General features: G+C 36.4%; 2 protein-coding genes across 2 annotated transcripts in view; both read left to right on the forward strand.

Moving 5' to 3' along the window:
• Window positions 1–13,207, forward strand: part of LOC136692922 (uncharacterized) — a 30,255-nt gene extending 17,048 nt beyond the window's left edge. Inside the window, exons 6-11 of the mRNA XM_066666650.1 lie at window positions 8,640–8,804; window positions 8,885–8,995; window positions 9,098–9,154; window positions 9,734–9,910; window positions 12,267–12,380; window positions 12,480–13,207. Of these exons, the coding sequence (XP_066522747.1) occupies window positions 8,640–8,804; window positions 8,885–8,995; window positions 9,098–9,154; window positions 9,734–9,910; window positions 12,267–12,380; window positions 12,480–12,533 (678 nt within the window). The 3' untranslated portion in view covers window positions 12,534–13,207. The remainder of the gene's footprint in view (window positions 1–8,639; window positions 8,805–8,884; window positions 8,996–9,097; window positions 9,155–9,733; window positions 9,911–12,266; window positions 12,381–12,479) is intronic.
• LOC136691526 (uncharacterized) overlaps window positions 1–17,233 on the forward strand; it is an 80,754-nt gene extending 63,521 nt beyond the window's left edge. Inside the window, exons 12-14 of the mRNA XM_066664085.1 lie at window positions 15,668–16,045; window positions 16,851–16,964; window positions 17,102–17,233. Of these exons, the coding sequence (XP_066520182.1) occupies window positions 15,668–16,045; window positions 16,851–16,964; window positions 17,102–17,125 (516 nt within the window). The 3' untranslated portion in view covers window positions 17,126–17,233. The remainder of the gene's footprint in view (window positions 1–15,667; window positions 16,046–16,850; window positions 16,965–17,101) is intronic.
• Window positions 17,234–21,536: the final 4,303 nt, after the last annotated feature.

Raw genomic sequence — 21,536 nt, forward strand, 5'->3', positions numbered from 1 at the left:
GTTGTTATATTTGCGAGTTCAGGCCATGCCTCTGAAGGCCGTAATGGGTTCAGGATAGATTTTGAACATGTGCAACCCCCCCCCCCCCTCCCGCCCCAACACCCCAAGGTGTAGAGATCAATGCAACAGAAAGGGTGGAGGCGCATTTGTTCAACACAGAAATCACCTGAATTTGCACAGTATACAGTCGATGTCGTCAAAATGGGTTCTAAAGTTCTGAGAACCAAACAACCGAACCCATAACCAATAAATGATATTGTGTAATTGAGAAAACTGTCTTTAATACTGAGAGTCATAAAAACAGCTTTGTAAACAGGATATTTCAGTATATAATCGTCTGTTTTGAGTTTAATATTCTTGAAGAATCCATTTTCTCACTTGTCTCGCTGTCGACTCCAGAAGTTTGACATTTGACGGGGGTGGGATCTAGACCGTCATTAGATGATGAAGTTAACCCCTGCCCACCCATTCTGCACACCCTAGATTAACGAGGTAGTTGTCTGACTATAAGCTTCTATGACAAACTGTGCGTTACTAAAACACATACTTGTTAACAATAGCTGATATGGCTGACATAGGTGGGTGTGCAGAATGGGATGGGTGGGTGGGGCTTAACTTCATCAGCCAGTGACTCTCTAGATCCTGCCCTGTCAAAAGTCAAAAGCGAGAAACTAAAAACAGCAAAACAGAGGCTTATATACAGTAACAGATGATTATATACAGTAACAGACATTAAATATACATTAACAGGCAATTATATACATTAATAGACGCTTATATACAGTATCAGACACTTATATAAATAACAGATGATTATATACAGTAACAGACACTTATATACATTAACAGATGCTTACATACATTAACAGACAATTATATACAGTAACAGATGCTTATATACAGTAACAGATTATTATATACAGTAACAAACACTTATATAAATTAACAGACGATTGAATATATTAACAAACGCTTATATACATTAATAGACAATTATATACAGTAACGGACGCTTATATACATTAACAGACGCTTATATACATTAACAGACACTTATATACAGTAACAGATGATTATATACAGTAACAGACATTAAATATACATTAACAGACGATTATATACATTAACAGATGATTATATACAGTAACAGATGCTTATATACAGTAACAGATTATTATATACAGTAACAAACACTTATATAAATTAACAGACGATTGAATATATTAACAGACGCTTATATACATTAACAGACAATTATATACAGTAACGGACGCTTATATACATTAACAGACGCTTATATACATTAACAGACACTTATATACAGTAACAGATGATTATATACAGTAACAGACATTAAATATACATTAACAGACGATTATATACATTAACAGATGATTATATACAGTAACAGATGCTTATATACAGTAACAGATTATTATATACAGTAACAAACACTTATATAAATTAACAGACGATTGAATATATTAACAGACGCTTATATACATTAACAGACAATTATATACAGTAACGGACGCTTATATACATTAACAGACGCTTATATACATTAACAGACACTTATATACAGTAACAGATGATTATATACAGTAACAGACAGTTATATACATTAACAGATGATTATATACATTAACAGACGCTTATATACAGTATCAGACACTTATATAAAGTAACAGATGATTATATACAGTAACAGACACTTATATACATTAACAGACGCTTATATACGTTACCAGACGATTATATACAGTAACAGACGCTTATATACAGTAACAGATGATTATATACAGTAACAAACACTTATATAAATTAACAGATGATTGAATATATTAACAGACGCTTATATACATTAACAGATGATTATAAACAGTAACATACACTTATATGCATTAACAGACGATTATATACAGTATCAGACACTTATATACATTAACAGATGATTATGTACATTAACAGACACTTATATACATTAACAGACGATTATATGCATTAACAGATGATTATATACAGTATCAGACACTTATATACATTAACAGATGATTATATACATTAACAGACGATTATATACAGAAACAGACGATTATATACAGTAACAGACACTTATATATATATTAACAGACGATTATATACAATTAACAGACAATTATATACAGTATCAGACACTCATATACATTAACAGATGATTATATACATTAACAGACACTTATACACATTAACAGACAATTACATACATTAACAGACGATTATATACAGTAACAGACGATTATATACAGTATCAGACACTTATATACATTAACAGATGATTATATACATTAACAGTCGATTAGATACAGTAGCAGACACTTATATACAGTAACAGACGATTATATACAGTAACAGACGATTATATACATTAACAGATTATTATATACAGCATCAGACACTTATATACAGTAACAGACGATTATATACATTAACAGATGATTATATACAGTAACAGACACTTAAATACATTAACAGATGATTATATTCATTAACAGACACTTATATACATTAACAGGCAATTATATACATTAACAGACTATTATATACAGTAACAGACACTTATATACATTAACAAACGATTATATACAGTATCAGACACTTATACACATTAACAGACGATTATATACAGTAACAGACACTTATATAAATTAACAGATGATTATATACATTAACAGACAATTATATACAGTATCAGACACTTATATACATTAACAGATGATTATGTACATTAACAGACACTTATATACATTAACAGACGATTATATACATTAACAGATGATTATATACAGTATCAGACACTTATATACATTAACAGTTGATTATATACATTAACAGACGATTATATACAGTAACAGACATATATATATTAACAGACGATTATATACAATTAACAGACAATTATATACAGTATCAGACACTCATATACATTAACAGGTTATTATATACATTAACAGATGATTATATACAGTAACAGACTCTTATACACATTAACAGACAATTACATACATTAACAGACGATTATATACATTAACAGACGATTATATACAGTATCAGACACTTATATACATTAACAGATGATTATATACATTAACAGACGATTATATACAGTAGCAGACACTTATATATATTAACAGACGATTATATACAGTATCAGAAACTTATATGTATTAACAGACGATTATATACATTAACAGACGATTATATACAGTATCAGACACTTATATACAGTAACAGACAATTATATACAGTAACAGACACTTATATACATTAACAGACGATTATATACAGTAACAGACGATTATATACATTAACAGATTATTATATACAGCATCAGACACTTATATACAGTAACAGACGATTATATACATTAACAGATTATTATATACAGTAACAGACACTTAAATACATTAACAGATGATTATATTCATTAACAGACACTTATATACAGTATCAGACACTTATATACAGTATCAGACAGTTATATACATTAACAGATGATTATATACATTAACAGACGATTATATACAGTAACAGACACTTATATATATTAACAGACACTTATATACATTAACAGGCAATTATATACATTAACAGACTATTATATACAGTAACAGACACTTATATACATTAACAAACGATTATATACAGTATCAGACACTTATACACATTAACAGACGATTATATACAGTAACAGACGATTATATACAGTAACAGACACTTATATAAATTAACAGATGATTATATACATTAACAGATGTTTATATACAGTATCAGACACTTACATACATTAACAGGCGATTATATACATTAACAGACGATTATATACAGTTTCAGACACTTATATACATTAACAGATGATTATATACATTAAAAGACGATTATATACAGTATCAGACAATTATATACATTAACAGACACTTATATACATTAACAGACGATTATATACAGTCACAGACACTTATACACATTAACAGAGAATTATATACATTAACAGACGATTATATACAGTATCAGACACTTATGTACATAAACAGACGATTATATACATTAACAAATGATTATATACATTAACAGACGATTATATACAGTATCAGACAATTATATACATTAACAGACACTTATATACATTAACAGACGATTATATACATTAACAGACGATTATATACAGTAACAGACGCTTATACACATTAACAGAGAATTATATACATTAACAGACGATTATATACAGTATCAGACACTTATATACATTAACAGGTGATTATATACATTAACAGATGATTATATACAGTATCAGACACTTATATAGATTAACAGATGATTATATACATTAACAGACGATTATATACAGTATCAGACACTTATATACATTAACAGACGATTATATACAGTAACAGACGATTATATACATTAACAGATGATTATATACAGTAACAGACACTTATATACATTAACAGACGATTATATACATTAACAGACGATTATATACAGTAACAGACACATATGCATTAACAGACACTTATATACATTAACAGATTATTATATACAGTATCAGACACTTATATACATTAACAGACGATTATATACAGTATCAGACACTAATATACATTAACAGACGATTATATACAGTAACAGACACATATGCATTAACAGACACTTATATACATTAACAGATGATTATATACAGTATCAGACACTTATATACATTAACGAACGATTATATACATTAACAAATGATTATATACATTAACAGACAATTATATACAGTATCAGACAATTATATACATTAACAGACGATTATATACAGTAACAGACACTTATATACATTAACAGACGATTATATACAGTATCAGACACTTATATACATTAACAGACGATTATATACAGTATCAGACACTTATATACATTAACAGACAATTATATACAGTATCAGACACTTATATACATTAACAGACGATTATATACAGTAACAGACACTTATATACATTAACAGACGATTATATACCGTATCAGACACTTATATACATTAACAGACGATTATATACAGTAACAGACACTTATATACATTAACAGACGATTATATACAGTAACAGACACTTATATACATTAACAGACGATTATATACAGTATCAGACACTTATATACATTAACAGACGATTATATACAGTAACAGACACTTATATACATTAACAGATGATTATATACATTAACAGATGATTATATACAATAACAGACACTTATATACATAAACAGATGATTATATACAGTAACAGACGATTATATACATAAACAGACGATTATATACATTAACAGACGATTATATACATTGACAGACGATTATATACATTGACAGATGATTATATACATTGACAGATGATTATATACTGTATCAGACACTTATATACATTAAAAGACGATAATATACATTAACAGATGATTATATACAGTAACAGACACTTATATACATAAACAGATGATTATATACATTAACAGATGATTATATACATTAACAGACGATTATATATTTTGACAGACGATTATATACATTGACAGATGATTATATACAGTATCAGACACTTATATACATTAACAGACAATTATATACATTAACAGATGATTATATACAGTAACAGACACTTATATACAGTAACAGATGATTATATACAGTAACACACACTTATATACATTAACAGATGATTATATACAGTATCAGACACTTATATACATTAACAGACGATTATATACATTAACAGACGATTATATACAGTAACAGATGATTATATACTGAAATATTCTGTTTACAAACCTGTTTTTATAACTCTCAATATTAAAGACAGTTTTCTCAAACTCAATTCAAAACTCAAAACTCAAAAGAGTTCGGTTTTTTGGTTCTCAGAATTTTAGAAACTATTCATAACAGTAGCAGTCAAATGTTTGGACACGCCCTCTCAGGGAGGGTTTCCTTTGTTTTGCGCCTGGTAAAAGTTTGGACACATTCTCTTTCAGTGATTTTTTCTTGTTTTTTTATCATTTTCTATGTTGTAAATGAATGTGGAAAACTTTAAAACTATGAAGGAACACATAAGGAATTATGTAGTAAACAACAAAATATTGAACAAACCAGAATGTGTTTTATACTTTAGATTCTTCACAGTAGCCCCCTGTCGCTTTGATGACAGCTTCACACACTCTCTCCGTTCTCTCAGTCAGCTTTAAGAGGTCGTCACCTGGAATGGTTTTCAGTGAACAGCTGTGGCCTCATCGAGAGTTTATCTGTAGAACCACTCCCTTCTTAATGTGTTAGAGACTCTAACTAGGGTTGTGCAGAGGTAGGGACTGGTACACAGTTCTATACAGTGACTAGCGCTACTCCACCTATTTCACTAATGAGAAGATGTGTCCAAATTTTTGACTGATGCTGTATTTCTTCTAAGTACAATGAACCATAATGTTCTAGGAATGTTCAGTGGTCAGTGTAAATAAAGTTGAAGGGACATTCTGGTTGTAACAAAAGTTAGCTGAATATTCTTTAGTGATCTTCAGGGTGATGTTCTGGAAACACTGAGATAAATGCATAGCTTAGGGACCACTCCAGAACAAAGCTCTCACAACCATATTAGAGTGCTAGGGGAACATTTTTATAAAGTAAATTTGCATCTTAAATTAACTTTTGTAAATCGGATTGAGGACTGTAAGAAAAATGTTTTATTAACGACAAGACACTGGACAGAATCCCAGTGTGAGAACAGTTCAAGAAAACCCCCCCTACAACCTTTAACAAGACGTTAGAGGAACATTCTGGGAACCTATTGCTAGGTTAAATTTAGCAGTAAAAAAATCCAAAAGAAACCTCAAAGTTTTTCAGGTCACTGAGCCATAACCACCAGCACAAAGTAGGTGAGAGTTTCAAAACGTGCAGCATCTTCATCAGATGAACACAAGATAGAAACAGATCTCATTCACAGGTAAACATTTAATTCTCTTTCCTGCATTTGGTTTGATTCTGATGTTATTAATATCATATAAACAATCATCCGGTTGTGTTTGTGTTTGTGTAAACAAAATACCAATTTATTTCAGAGTAAATATGTAAATCTGTATACACACTTCATCCTGAAAAACATAATTTCATCATAAAAGTAATACGTTTAAAAGTCAAAAATTATTTTACTTACAAAATTAATATTTCACCACAAATCCATTCAAATGTTCAGTATTTGTAAATAATAAATAAATAAATACATTTACTTTGGAGTGAACTCTTGCTAAAATTGAGGTTTGAAAGAGTTTTTTTGTTGCAGAATAGTATGATTTTTTTTTAAATATGTAAATAAATAAACCTGTAACAATAACTTGAAACATATTTTTAAACTTTTTATAACTTTGAAAGAATTAGTTTAGTTTAGTCTCTGTGCATTTCCTACAAATTCAACAAATTTTACTCTGGGTTTGTTCGTGTTTCACTGTGTGTCGGCTGCTGGAGCTGAAGGTGGTGGTTTTTCAAAGTTCAGAACATTTCCTGTTTTACAGAAAAACTGTAGAAAAGATGAGCATGTGGAAGAGGAGATGTGTGTGTGTGTGTGTGCTGCAGGGCTGTTTATTACAGGACGCAGTGTTTAAGAAGACAAAACAACCATTGAAAAACTTATTGAACTGATTACTGATTAGTTAATAATTTATTAGTTATCCATATATTAAATTATTAGTTATGATTAGTTGATGAAGGTGAAAATTACACTTAAATTATTCTTTATGTTAAAATGGTTTGTTCAAACCTGATTCATATCTAACCTTTAATGAGTTGATGGTTGTGTGTTTGCGTACCACTGCGTGCCAGACATTCCCATGTGTCATATTCATTCATTCATTGTCTGTAAGCCTTATCCAGTAAAGAGTTGCGATGGGTCCAGAGCCTACCTGGAATCATTGGGCACAAGGCAGGAACACACCCTGAAGGGGGCCCCAGTCCTTATCAGGGCTACACACACTCACACATTCACTCACACACTCGCATATCAGACACTTTGGAGTCACCAAACCAATATCAACATTAGAACTTGTGTTTTTGGAGCGTGAGAGGAAACCGGAGCACCCGGAGGAAACCCACGCAGACACAGGGAGAACACACCACACTCCTCACAGACAGTCACCCGGATGAAACCCATGCAGACACAGGGAGAACACACCACACTCCTCACAGACAGTCACCCGGAGGAAACCCACGCAGACACAGGGAGAACACACCACACTCCTCACAGACAGTCACCCGGAGCGGGACTCGAACCCACAACCTCCAGGACCCTGGACCTGTGACAGAGACATTACGTGCTGCACCTCCGTGCCACCCACCCATGTGACATAATTCTACAATATTTTTATTTTCAATACCATTAGTAATAATTATCTAGATTAAATTATCTTTAATTTGACTGATTTTACTAAGGTTTAAAGACATTACATTGCTTTCACCACTGCTTTTATATTGAAGCTCAATCCCAGAAGTCCACAGGACACTTATCTGATCTTTCACCATAGAGAACTGGACTATCTCATAAAACGACATGAACTTATTTTCTTGATGTTTCTTTGTTCTCCTCCCGCAGCCTGTGTTGAGGATGGCCTCCAGCTTCGTACCCAATTCTAACATAAAAAGCGGCTTCACTGTCATGACCCAGGTGGTCCCAGGTGGACCGGGGCAGACTGGTGTCAGTGCATCAACCCCAATCTCCATCCAGAAACTTCTGAAACGAGAGAACAAAGCCCTGGGCGTAAGAAAGCTCTTTACTCATTTCCTTTCATAATCACACCGGGCAGTTTAGGACTTAGCTCTGTTTCTGTTCCTCTGCAGACCGCGCAGATCGTGATCGGGATCATGACTTTACTGTTCGGCATCGTATCGACTGTGCGCTTGGAATCATTTTTTGTCTACAGTTATGTGACCTTGTGGGGACCAGCTTTTGTAAGTTCACTTTGTGTAGACTTTAAGTTTCTTCATTTCATTCAACCATGTTTAAAGCTGAAATAACCTTATTATTCTTCATCTTCTTCTCTGTTCTAACAGTTCATCATCTCTGGTGTTCTGTCCGTTGTTGCAGGGATCAAAGCCCATCCCTCTTTGGTAAGTAAACACAGTCCATTAGCAAACGGTGTATTAGACATCTGCTGAACTGCAGTCACATTGTTCCTCAAGACATCATGTTTGTAAGTATTTTAATAGTGACAATTTGTGCATTATAAAAATGATATATTTTTTTATATAAAAAAGTATAGCTAGAGAAAGTTGATCATCTGCTGATGCAAGGTTTATGTTCTCCATCCTCTCAGCCTTCACCAAATTTTCTGTGGTGTCTGACCACAGAGCTGCATTTACCCAGATACTGTTACTTGTGCATGCTTCTCCTTTAGTTAGAAGTGACACCAACCTGTGTGAAAAGTCCAGCAACAAGACACACACACACACACTTTCATGTCAGTGTCTCTGCTGTGCTGAAATTATCCACCACAATTTTACTCTGATAAAAACAACAAGCGTTTAGCCCAAAACCGGTCTTTCATTTTCCTTAAAAGCCTTTGCATTATAAGAGAATATTTTAGTGTTTAATGCACACAGCTCTGCCCTGTAAATTAAATTCAATTAAAACGAATCACCTGCTACTCTGTGAAGTGATGCTGCTCTTTTCTGTGTCCTCTACTGCAGGTGACGGTCTCTCTTGTAATGAATGTGATCAGCTCTGTGATCGCTGGAGTAGTCATTGTTCTGCTGTCCATCAGCCTCATATTTTTTCACCCAGATTACCTTTGTCATGACAACAGTTATAGAGAATCATACCATCGTGGAGAATATGACACAGAGCAAGAGTGTAAATCTTTACAGGTGTGTATTTCTCTGGTAAATTATATACACTTTTAAAGTTATTATAATGAATTCTAATGAGCACATTTTTTACACAAAGAAAAATAAGTGCAAATAAAAACAGAAAGCAGAGATTCACAAATCCTAATACTTTATAAGCAGTGGCAAATACAACAGTTTGCAAACTGGAACCTTCCATCCCTCAGACAGCACTGCATTACTACTTCGCTGATTTCTGTGATGGTTATGTCAGTGTCAGATTTAAAGTTAACATGAACTTTATGATTATTCTGACTGTACACCAAAGAGTGAAGGAGATTTGCATTTCTTCAAGCTCCGATGTGCAAATATAACATATAGGAAAATGCACATAAGATCACACATATATATATGTGTGGCAGCAGAGATTATGAGATTTAAAAAGCTATTTATCTGAGCAGTAAGTGTTTATTTGCTAAAAGAAACAAACAACAACAGATAACTCCCAACATTAGAATAAAATCAAATGACATTATCCCAGTGAGTTTTACCAGTTAACTTAGGACCCAAGACCCACAGTTTGCGGTGTAAAACGCACAACTTATATTCTTAGCTTTATAACTCATGAATGTCTGAAGGCATCGGTGTGTGACATGACTTCAACCCACGCTGTCTCAGGGCAGAAAAAAAAAAACGAGTCATTCAGCAAAAACATGCAGTTCTTTGTTTACCATGTTGTTATTTATTCATAGAGTTTCAAAGTTTTTGTAGGTTTCACATCAAATAATATTGCATTAGATCTCCAAATATAAACTAAAAAGCTTTACATTAAACAGCTGTACTTTAGAAAAGAAAAGAACATATTGAATATGGCTATATCACTGTTTAACTGTGTGGCACTAACAAAAAAAATTACTGGGTGAGCACAGAGTAAGTCCCTGTTAAGTAAGCCATAAGATAAAGTACTGAGTAAGTGAAGGGTTTGATACTAGAATTATGTGGTTATTACTGAGTATCTTAAAAACACTTTACAAATAAGGCACATAACTATGTTCTGAATCTATTGTACGTCTCAGCATAATTATAGATTACAAAACTAAATTAAATTCTAACAGTTTTAGTGATTACTGTCTTTATAAATAATGAATGCAGCTTCTATTTTGAATTCACTGTGTTTCTGAATGTAATTATGCATCCTTTAAAATGATTTACAGTGCACCTATAGAGAAGGACATGGTCGGCTACTTTCATTACAGACACCAGCAGAGTTTCCAGGTGCTTGGTGCTCATTAGGTTCAGGACGTGTGATTTACCACAGTAATCATCACATACTTCATAGATACTTAACACTGTTTAGCCGAAATGTATTGAGTCTTTATGAACATAGCTGACTAATGAGTAAATGATGAAATGAATTGTAAGAATAATAACCACATATTTCTACTATTATACCTTTTACTTACTCAGCACCTATTTTATCTTACACTAAAACGGTACTTACTCTGTACTTACCCTGTAATTAGTGGGCTGTAATTTAAAGTGTTGCCCAAAATCCTAGAATGGTAGATTTCTAGAGGTTAATGAATAATGATTTTAAATAATGTGTGCTGTTGATTTAACACATTCATGCAAATCAAGAAGAATCTGGACAAAACATTGTTCTTCAAACTCACTGTCACCTACTACTTTGTTTGTATTTACTGTGATTATATATAACTTTATACCAGCCCCACACTCACTGAGAAGGCATTAGTTTAAATATATATCATTATCATCATCATTAGCATGTTGTTCAGAGCGGTGTTAATTATTATTGCACAAAATATTAGCTGCATTTTCAAGGATTTGATTTTCAACAAATAATTTCAGAGTCAATATTATTAAACTCTAACCCCAGGTACTGTAATACTGTGATGGCCTGTTTTTAATCAACACTACAGCCAGCTCAAGTAATGACTGTGCTCTGTATAGCAGAAGACTTATGTCATCATAAGTCTTCTTCAAACATCTGGAGGGCACCATACTGAGCTCATCTGAACTGGTGATGCACAGTGGAAATGTGTGTCGTGGTCTGAGAAATCCAGCGTTCACATTTCTCATATATAAAGGTTTTGTAACCTGGTACAAAAAAGAGAGACGTTCTTCAGAGTGTTACCAGCATGAATCACAAAACCAACTTCTGTCATGGTATGGAGGAGTAGTGCAGGGCGTCTGTGTCCACGGCATTAGTAGCTTTCACACCTGAGAACAATAAACAAAATAAACACATTTTGGAGCCTTCTAAATGACGTCTTTTTCAGGAGTATCTCAGTTTATTTCATCAAGACCTTTTCAAATTAGAAAAACAGCCTTCATCAATATCAACATTAGAACTTCTCTGAATGATCCTGTGTTTCAGGAACTGGCTTATGGTTTTGGTGTGGTTCTGCTGATACTTGCTGTGCTGGAGTGTCTCATCTCCATCTGCTCATCTGCGTTCATCTGCAGATCGTCCTGCAGCTCTGAAGTCACGGTGAGTCACTACCCCCATTTTCTCACACTGTTGATAATAAAGATTTCTTTTGTTTAAGGGAGGGAAGAGCAGAGTAAAAATTGTTTCTTTCTGTTGCAGGTTTATCTCCACAACAATTCCCAAACCAACAATGAGTTCGAGGAAAACGTCTGACTTTCCAGTTAAATTACGACTGTTGACTGTTGAATATGTTTCTCACTTTGTTCTGCATTTATTTTAAATACATTTTTAAATTTGTTTTTCTTGCTAATTATTCCTTTCTTTAAAATGTAAAATTTCTTTAATTTATAAATGTATCTCTTATATTTATCTTTATTAAATCACACATTTATTGCTGGAAAATCAAGAAAATATGATCAATTCTAATATTATTCTGTTCAAATATTTTCATGTTAAATGTATCATTGATTCTGCTTTTGCATGTTTTTTCTAAACAATCAACCTATAGATTTGCTCAGAACTAAGCTGAAATAAAGAGAATGTTTATGAAATCCAAATAAACAAACCAACAGTTCTTTTCATTTTGTAGCATGAGAAACTGAGGAGTGAGGAACCACACCTGTGCCCTCTGTGCCCTTCAAAACCTCACAGTTTTACCTTTTATAAAGACAATAATCTCAGTTTAAAGGCTGTATATGATAAAGCCAGAGGGAGGGGTTGACCCAGGAGAAGTACAAGAAAAATATCCAAATGTAACCAGAAATGTAGTTTTGAGGTCACTGAACCACAGACTCTACCTCAAACGAGCGGTGGCTCAGAACACACAGCACCTTCTCAGAGGGACACGAGCCTAGAGCGGCTGATCATTCTCTAGAAGCCGATCTCATTTACAGGTAAAGATTCATTTCCCTATTTGGATGGTTTTGATGCATATTCAGTGTTTTTACAGGGGAATATAATTGTAAAGTATTATATATTCTTTTAGAATTTTAAGGTGTGTTTATTTCATGCTTCTGGTTTTAACAAGATGTTCAATTTACCTCCTGGAGAAGGTGGAGAAGAGAATGTAGTGTTTATTTAGGGAACAAAATGTACATTTATATGGTGTGCTTTTAGAGGACTGTAATGTGCCTGTATGATATCATACTGATCTATTAATAAACTGATTATTATTACTAAATTTTATGAACTTATGATGAATACTAAATTTGTTAGTATTTTAAATTCTGTAAATCTGACTTTTTAATTTAACATTAAAATGAAAAAGAGGTAAATAAATTGTAAATAAATTGAATAATCACTAAATCAATACGTTTAATAGTGATTTACTTGGAATTCCAACTTGGAAAAACAAAACAAATATATCACATCAAACCCACTGAAAAAGAAGCATTCAGAAATTCATAATTATGGCGGTGAGGCATCCACTTTGGAATTATCATTTATATACAGTAAATGTATTGACTTTCTTTCTGTACTGTATTTTTAACACGTTTAAAAGCTCAGTCAATAGAAAAGATACTACACAACTTTTATCTGCTCTGTCTCCATTGGAGAATTAGATTATCACATGAAATGACATGAACTTTCTCATGATTTTCCACCTGCAGCGTGTGTTGAGGATGGCCACCAGCTTTGTACCCATTTCTAACACAAAAAGCGGCTTCACCATCGTGACCCAGTTGGTCCCAGGTGCACCGGGGCAGACTGGAGGCAGCATATCAACCCCAGGCCCTGTCCAGAAACTTCTGAAAGGAGAACCCAAAGCCCTGGGGGTAAGAAAGACTGGCCTTGTATCTTTTCAGATTCACACTCAGTAGATTGAATCCTGTTCTTGATCCTGCGTGGGTTTCCTCCGGGTGACTGTCTGTGAGGAGTGTGGTGTGTTCTCCCTGTGTCTGTGTGGGTTTCCTCCGGGTGACTGTCTGTGAGGAGTGTGGTGTGTTCTCCCTGTGTCTGCGTGGGTTTCCTCCGGGTGACTGTCTGTGAGGAGTGTGGTGTGTTCTCTCTGTGTCTGTGTGGGTTTCCTCCGGGTGACTGTGAGGAGTGTGATGTGTTCTCTCTGTGTCTGCGTGGGTTTCCTCCGGGTGACTGTCTGTGAGGAGTGTGATGTGTTCTCTCTGTGTCTGCGTGGGTTTCCTCCGGGTGACTGTCTGTGAGGAGTGTGGTGTGTTCTCCCTGTGTCTGCGTGGGTTTCCTCCGGGTGACTGTCTGTGAGGAGTGTGGTGTGTTCTCTCTGTGTCTGTGTGGGTTTCCTCCGGGTGACTGTCTATGAGGAGTGTGATGTGATCTCTCTGTGTCTGCGTGGGTTTCCTCCGGGTGACTGTCTGTGAGGAGTGTGGTGTGTTCTCCCTGTGTCTGCGTGGGTTTCCTCCGGGTGACTGTCTGTGAGGAGTGTGATGTGTTCTCTCTGTGTCTGCGTGGGTTTCCTCCGGGTGACTGTCTGTGAGGAGTGTGGTGTGTTCTCCCTGTTTCCTGGGACTGTTTCCTCCCACAGTCCAAAAACACACGTTTGTAGGTGGATTGGTGACTCAAAAGTGTCCGTAGGTGTGAGTGAATGTATGTGTGTGTGAGTGTGTGAGTGAATGTGTGAGTGTGTGTGTTGCCCTGTGAAGGACTGGAGCCCCCCCCAGGGTGTATTCCCGCCTTGCGCCCAATGATTCCAGGTAGGCTCTGGACCCATCGCGCCCCTGAACTGGATAAGGGTTACAGATAATGAATGAATGAATGTTCTCCACAGATCGTCCAGATCTTGATTGGGATCATAACTTTATCATTTGGCGTCATGTTAACCACAAACTGGAAAACAGTTGTAATCATCAGTGGTGTGACTTTGTGGGGATCCGCTATCGTAAGTTCATTTTGTGTAGACTTTATATTCCTTCATTTTTTCAACCACAATTTGAACTGAAATAACTATCCTCTCTTCTTCTTCTTCTTCTTCTTCTTCTTCTTCTTCTACCTCCTCTTCTTCATTTTATAACAGTATATCATCTCTGGTGTTCTGTCAGTTGCTGCAGGAATAAAATCCCATCCCTATGTGGTAAGTAAACATTAATTATAATATATTTTCCTTGTTTTTAGTGAGATTTTACAAATTAAACTTAATGGCCACTTTATTCAGAGCCCCATTTAGAGCACGACTCCACACAGTAACGCATCAGTTGATGCAGGGTTTCTGTTTCTAAACCTTCACCTAACATGAGTATCTGGTGGACCTGTCAATTCCAGAAACACCACATAAACACACACACACACACACACACACAAACACAGAGAGACACATGTTAAAATGTCTGCTACTCTGTGAAGTGATGCTGTTGTTTTCTGTGTGTCCTCTGCTGCAGGTGAAAGCCTCTCTGGCCATGAATGTGTTCAGCTCTTTGGCTTCTGTTATAGCCATCATCCTCCTGTCCCTCAGTATATATGGATTTCAGATTTATTGCAGGTGTTTGGAAAAAGATAATAGAGAACCTTGTGGTTTTGGAAAACCTCATGATTATGAAGAACCGAGTAGTTATGGAGAACCTCAAGGTTATGAAGAACCAAGTAGTTATGGAGAACCTCAAGGTTATGAAGAACCAAGTAGTTATGAAGAACCTCATATTTTTGGAGAACCTCATGATTATAGAAGATTGTCTGATTATGAAGAAGGGGCATTTTTTCGTACAAAATTCTTACATTATGAGAATCTTCAGAGAGAGCATCTGTGTAAGAATCTTCAGGTGTGTATTTCTCTGGTGTAAACTACTCTCTAAAATGTGATTTTCCTTGACGCTAATGTTCACATCAACAATACAGACTTTAGTTCTGAGAAATATGGGAGAAGACATGAAAACACAAAGCAGTGATTTGGAAATCGTGGTACTTTATGAGCAGTGAATAATCCAGTAGTTCAGCCTTTAGGAGGCTTGGCTTTGTTTGGGCCGTTTTTGTACTTTTCCGGTTTTGACTCTGAGTTTCGTAGAGTTTTTTTAGGCCTCTCTACTTTCACTCTCTATTCTGTCTCTCTGTCTTCCAGCAAGTTCACCCCTCCCACACACCCTCACTGTATTCAGCTTGAAGTAAACCTCAGTAAACTCCAACATGTTTTCCTTTCCTTCATAAGACGAAAAATAAGGCAAATCTAAAAATAAAAGCAGTGTCTCTCCCGTTCTGATTTGCACACTTTTCCTTAAATGGGAACACAAGTTGTGAATCACATTTAAAAAGATGATATCTCTGTTTATATTTGTTTATTCTTATAAAACAAATAACAAACACAGAGCACAGAGCCTGTACTTTAAACAGAAATCGGAGGCAGTCGTTTTGACTCTTGAACGAGTCTTGAACCAGTCACGAGGCTTGATCACGTAGGTGTGATCAGTGACTCCTGAGTGAGCCTGGGACCTTCCATCCCTCAGACAGCACTGCATTACATATTAACTGCCTTCTCTCATGGATGCCGTCATGTATGCTCAAGAACAACATGACAAACTGTTGTAAAATAAGCACTAGAGCCAGTAGAGTCTGAATGATCATGTGTTTCAGAGCCTGGCTAGTGGTGTCAGTGGAGTTCTGCTGGTGTTCTCACTGCTGGAGTTTATCATCTCCATCTGCTCATCTGCGTTTGCCTGCAGAGCGTCCTGCTGCCCTGAAATCACGGTTAGACCCTGCCTCCATTTTCTCCCACTGTTAATAATTGGATCTGTCTTTAAAGAGCAGGTGTTTGTTAGTGGGAGTGAAGAGCAGAGTGAGCTGGTGCTGAAAATAAAGCTGGGAATTCTTTCTTTCTGTTGCAGGATGTTCACCTCAACCATCCTTAAACCAACAAAGTGGACGAGGAAAAGGTCTGACTTCTTAAATCAGCAGTGTTTACTCTGTTAACATTTACAGTGACCTGCCTTTGCTTCAAAATGTATTTTAAATAAAGCTTAATTCATTCTTTCTGCTAAGTTCTAAATGTATTCATTTCTTTTCGTTGTTATTTTTGTCTGTGGTGTGTTTTGAAATTAAACTGTTCTGTGTTTATTCCAGTGAAGTTCTTCTAAACCTTCTTTGTGTTCTAAATAAGTTTAGGTTCTGTATTCTTTTTTATTTCCAAGTGTCTTGTTAAGTTTTGTATTAATATTCTACATCAACGTGTAGAAATCATTGCAGTAAATGGAAAGTCCAGGCAAAATTTAAAATGTAAAATTTAATTTAGTAAAAACAAAATCAATATTTCACATCAAACCCACTGAAAAAGAAGCATTCAGAAATTCATAATTTGGGGGGGAAAATTTCCACTTTGGAATTATCATTTATTCACAGTAAATGTATTGATTTTCTTTCTGTACTGTATTTTTAACACGTTTAAAAGCTCAGTCAATAGAGAGGATACTACACAGCTTTTATCTGATCTGTCTCCATTGGAGAATTAGATTATCACATGAAATGACATGAACTTTCTCATGATTTTCCACCTGCAGCGTGTGTTGAGGATGGCCAGCAGCTTTGTACCCGTTTCTAACACAAAAAGCGGCTTCACCATCCTGACCCAATTGAGGTCATTCAGCCATAGATGTACCCCCCCCCCCCCCACACACACACACACACACACCTTCTGTGAATGAGGAATGTACGTATATGACTTTGGTGGTTTCTGGTGTTGTTCTGCAGAGTAAAGCATTTTCCATGCTCACTTGTGCATGTGTGTGTGTGTGTGTGTGTGTGTGTGTGTGTGTGTGTGTGTTTAAACATCACAGAGTTAAGAGTGTAAACTGAGGAATGTTAACAATAAAGATCATTTTCTTTGAAGCAGCTCTGTTGCTTTAAATCCAAAGACAGTGTGAACTTTAAGAACTCACCATATTTAATAAAGCTGTTTAAATTATTAAATTACATTTAAATCACTGGCATTTAATGAAACACATAAAATCAAAGACACTTTAAAAATTTACATTCGCAAAGTGTGTGGTGGGGTATAAAGGTGTGGTGTTTAGTTACTGCATCAAAACAGCAGCTGTCCTTCACTCTGCATGAATATTTCATGATGAATCGACCAATAGAAACGCTCCGATCGACTTCCATTGAAACTTAAGCTTTTCTCCTTCTTCTGTAAAGTCACTATTTTGGGAAATGCATGGTTTTTTTTTAAATAAAATCATATGAAATCAATCAGAAATCAGTTTATACGTTGGTACTTTTGTCTCGCCCTCCCTCTGTTTTCCCTGAACTCATTTACACCAACCACCCAGAATGCACCACTGCTCATTGCCTGTGGAAATATTTAACAGTGCGTGAATTTAAGTTTGAGTGTTTACATTTCTACAAATGATTCTACAAGTGACTCTCCCATCTGCACACACACTGAACGGAGCCTGCTGAGGTATTTGTTTTTATGATTTGTATATGACCTGTTTTTATAGACATTTATAAACATGTTTTGTCCCAACTAAGTTATGCAGTTTGTTCTTGTGATTTATATAATATAGTGTTTAAACTGAGGGAATCCATATGTGGGGACAGCTTTTAACCCCTGGACAAAGCCTGCTGTTACTGGGCTGTACTTTAGTGTCCCATACGAGATATGGCTCTGTGAAGGAAAATAAAAGTACATTTTCTGTAATGTCCATCCATCCATCCATTTTCCACCACTTATCCAAGTCCAGGTCGTGGGGGAAGCAGTCCGAGTAAAGAAACCCAGACCTCCCTCTCCCCAGCCACTGCTTCCAGCTCCTCTGGGGGTATACCGAGGTGTTCCCAGGCCAGGTGAGACATGTAGACATTTTCTGTAATGTACTTAATGTAATGTAAAATAAGTAACACAACCTTAGTTTCTAAAAGCTACCAACTTCAAACCTGACTTTATCAATAGGAAGATTAGCTCTTATGACTGCCCCCATGGAAAGTACAGGTCAGTGCAAGGTCTTTTTCCTGAACTGACCTTTCTTCACTTTCCGTTTGGTGCTCATTCACCTGGGCACCTTCCACTGCAGCTTACAACAGCAAAAGGCTCTGTGGTTTGGGTGTAGGTGGATGATGCAGACTGTGGTGAGGTCTCAGCAGACTTGGCTTGTTTGCATCTAGTAACATACATTAGTAACCCATTTCACTGTTGGTGCTCTTACACTGGTACTAATTCTACTGATCCCTGGTTTATAAAAAAACGGCGGTGGTAACATTAAGCGGTGTTTACTCATGGTGTATCGGCGTGTTGTTGTTGTTTGGGACTGAACACAGCTCCTTCATCAGTTCAGACAGATCAGTAGAGTTTGTTCCTTCCTTGTTGCAGCGTCCAGCTCTCGCTGGATTCTTTCGTCGGCCACCGATCCAAGGAGAGTTTGAACCTCTTCAAAAGACCACGGAGTCATTTTACGAGCTGCCGTCGTGAGTCGGATAAAAACAAACGTGATCTCTGCTGCAGCTGGAGATTTTACAGATGGAGAGTTGGTGCTGGTCGTCTGCGTTGCGTGGCGTAGAGTGACGACTCTCTCTGGAGGATCAGCGCTCTGCAAGGTTTACACGCCACGGTTTAGTCCCTACTCGACTCGCTCTGAACCACGAGAGAACAGCCGCTAAACAAGAACCTGCTTCCAGAACCAGGACCTGATTCACCTGGTGGAGGAGGAGAAAAGACCAGTCCCAGTATTTTGAGTAATGTTTGGATGTACACATGAATTTTTGACACATTAAATTAAAAACTTATCCCTAACTCAGACTCACAGGCTCCTGGTTCATCTGCTGCAACACTCTTTTTACATCAGAGCTCTGTAAAAGCTTAAAGAACAATAGACCAAGAAAGTTCAGCTAAACATCGAGGCACTGAGGAAGAGGTCTGAGTGTATTGCCATAAAAAAAAACTGAGTTCTCAAAGAGAGCGTGTATTGTCAGAGTTTCCGTTGTTGTACCATCATCATAAGAACTCAGAAGACCCAGAATAAACGTCTATTTACCTAAAGCAGACATTTTGAAGTATGCTGCTACAGTAAATGTCCAGCAGATGGCGATGTACTACAGTGTACACTACGAGTAAAGCAGCATCTGTCCATTTTGTTAGTGATGCTGCTGTACAGTTAATAACAACATAAAAATATTCACATAACAGTTTAACTGTGGTCACTCACACACTCACCCAGTCACTCACACACACACACCTGTGGACAGTTTCACACACTCACCCAGTCACTCACACACTCTCCCAGTCACTCACACACTCTCCCAGTCACTCACACACACACACACACCTGTGGACAATTTCACACACTCACCCAGTCATTCACACACTCACACACCTGTGGACAATTTCACACACTCACCCAGTCACTCACACACACACACATGTGGACAATTTCACACACTCACCCAGTCACTCACACACACACACACCTGTGGACAATTTCACACACTCACCCAGTCACTCACACACACACATGTGGACAATTTCACACACTCGCCCAATCACTCACACACTCACCCAATCACTCACACACTCACCCAATCACTCACACACTCACCCAGCCACTCACACACTCACCCAGTCACTCACACACTCACACACCTGTGGACAGTTTCACACACTCACCCAATCACTCACACACTCACCCAATCACTCACACACTCACCCAGCCACTCACACACTCACCCAGTCACTCACACACTCACACACCTGTGGACAGTTTCACACACTCACCCAGTCACTCACACACTCACCCAGTCACTCACACCTGTGGACTATATCACACACACTCACAAACACACACACACACACACACACACACACATGCCTGTAGATCATTTCACAAACTCAAACAAACATAAACGCACGCACAGATATACATACACACACCTGTAGACAGTTTTACACATTCATACACACACAAACAGACACAGCAATTCACACACACACACACACACACACACTTACCAGTGGACAGTTTCACCCAGTCACCCACACCTCTGGATATCACACAATCACCAGTTTACACACACACACAAATGCTGGGCTCTGTGTGGTGTGATGACAGAGTGATTAATTTAAACGTCCTGAGAGTGAACTGGGCCCGTGAGAGGTCAGCGTTCCTGAAGGTCATCTCGGCTGAAACATTCCTCTCCGGTGGTGTGTGTGTGTGTGTGTGTGTGGGGGGGGGGGGGTGTTCTCAGTAAAGCCTTTTCTGCTTATGGTTTTGAGGAAGGTTACTGGAATGTTCCGTCTGTTCCGGCCCCCGTTCACGCCTATTCCACTCGTCCACTGTG

The sequence above is a fragment of the Hoplias malabaricus genome, chromosome 3, assembly GCF_029633855.1.
Source record: "Hoplias malabaricus isolate fHopMal1 chromosome 3, fHopMal1.hap1, whole genome shotgun sequence".
NCBI lineage: Eukaryota > Metazoa > Chordata > Actinopteri > Characiformes > Erythrinidae > Hoplias > Hoplias malabaricus.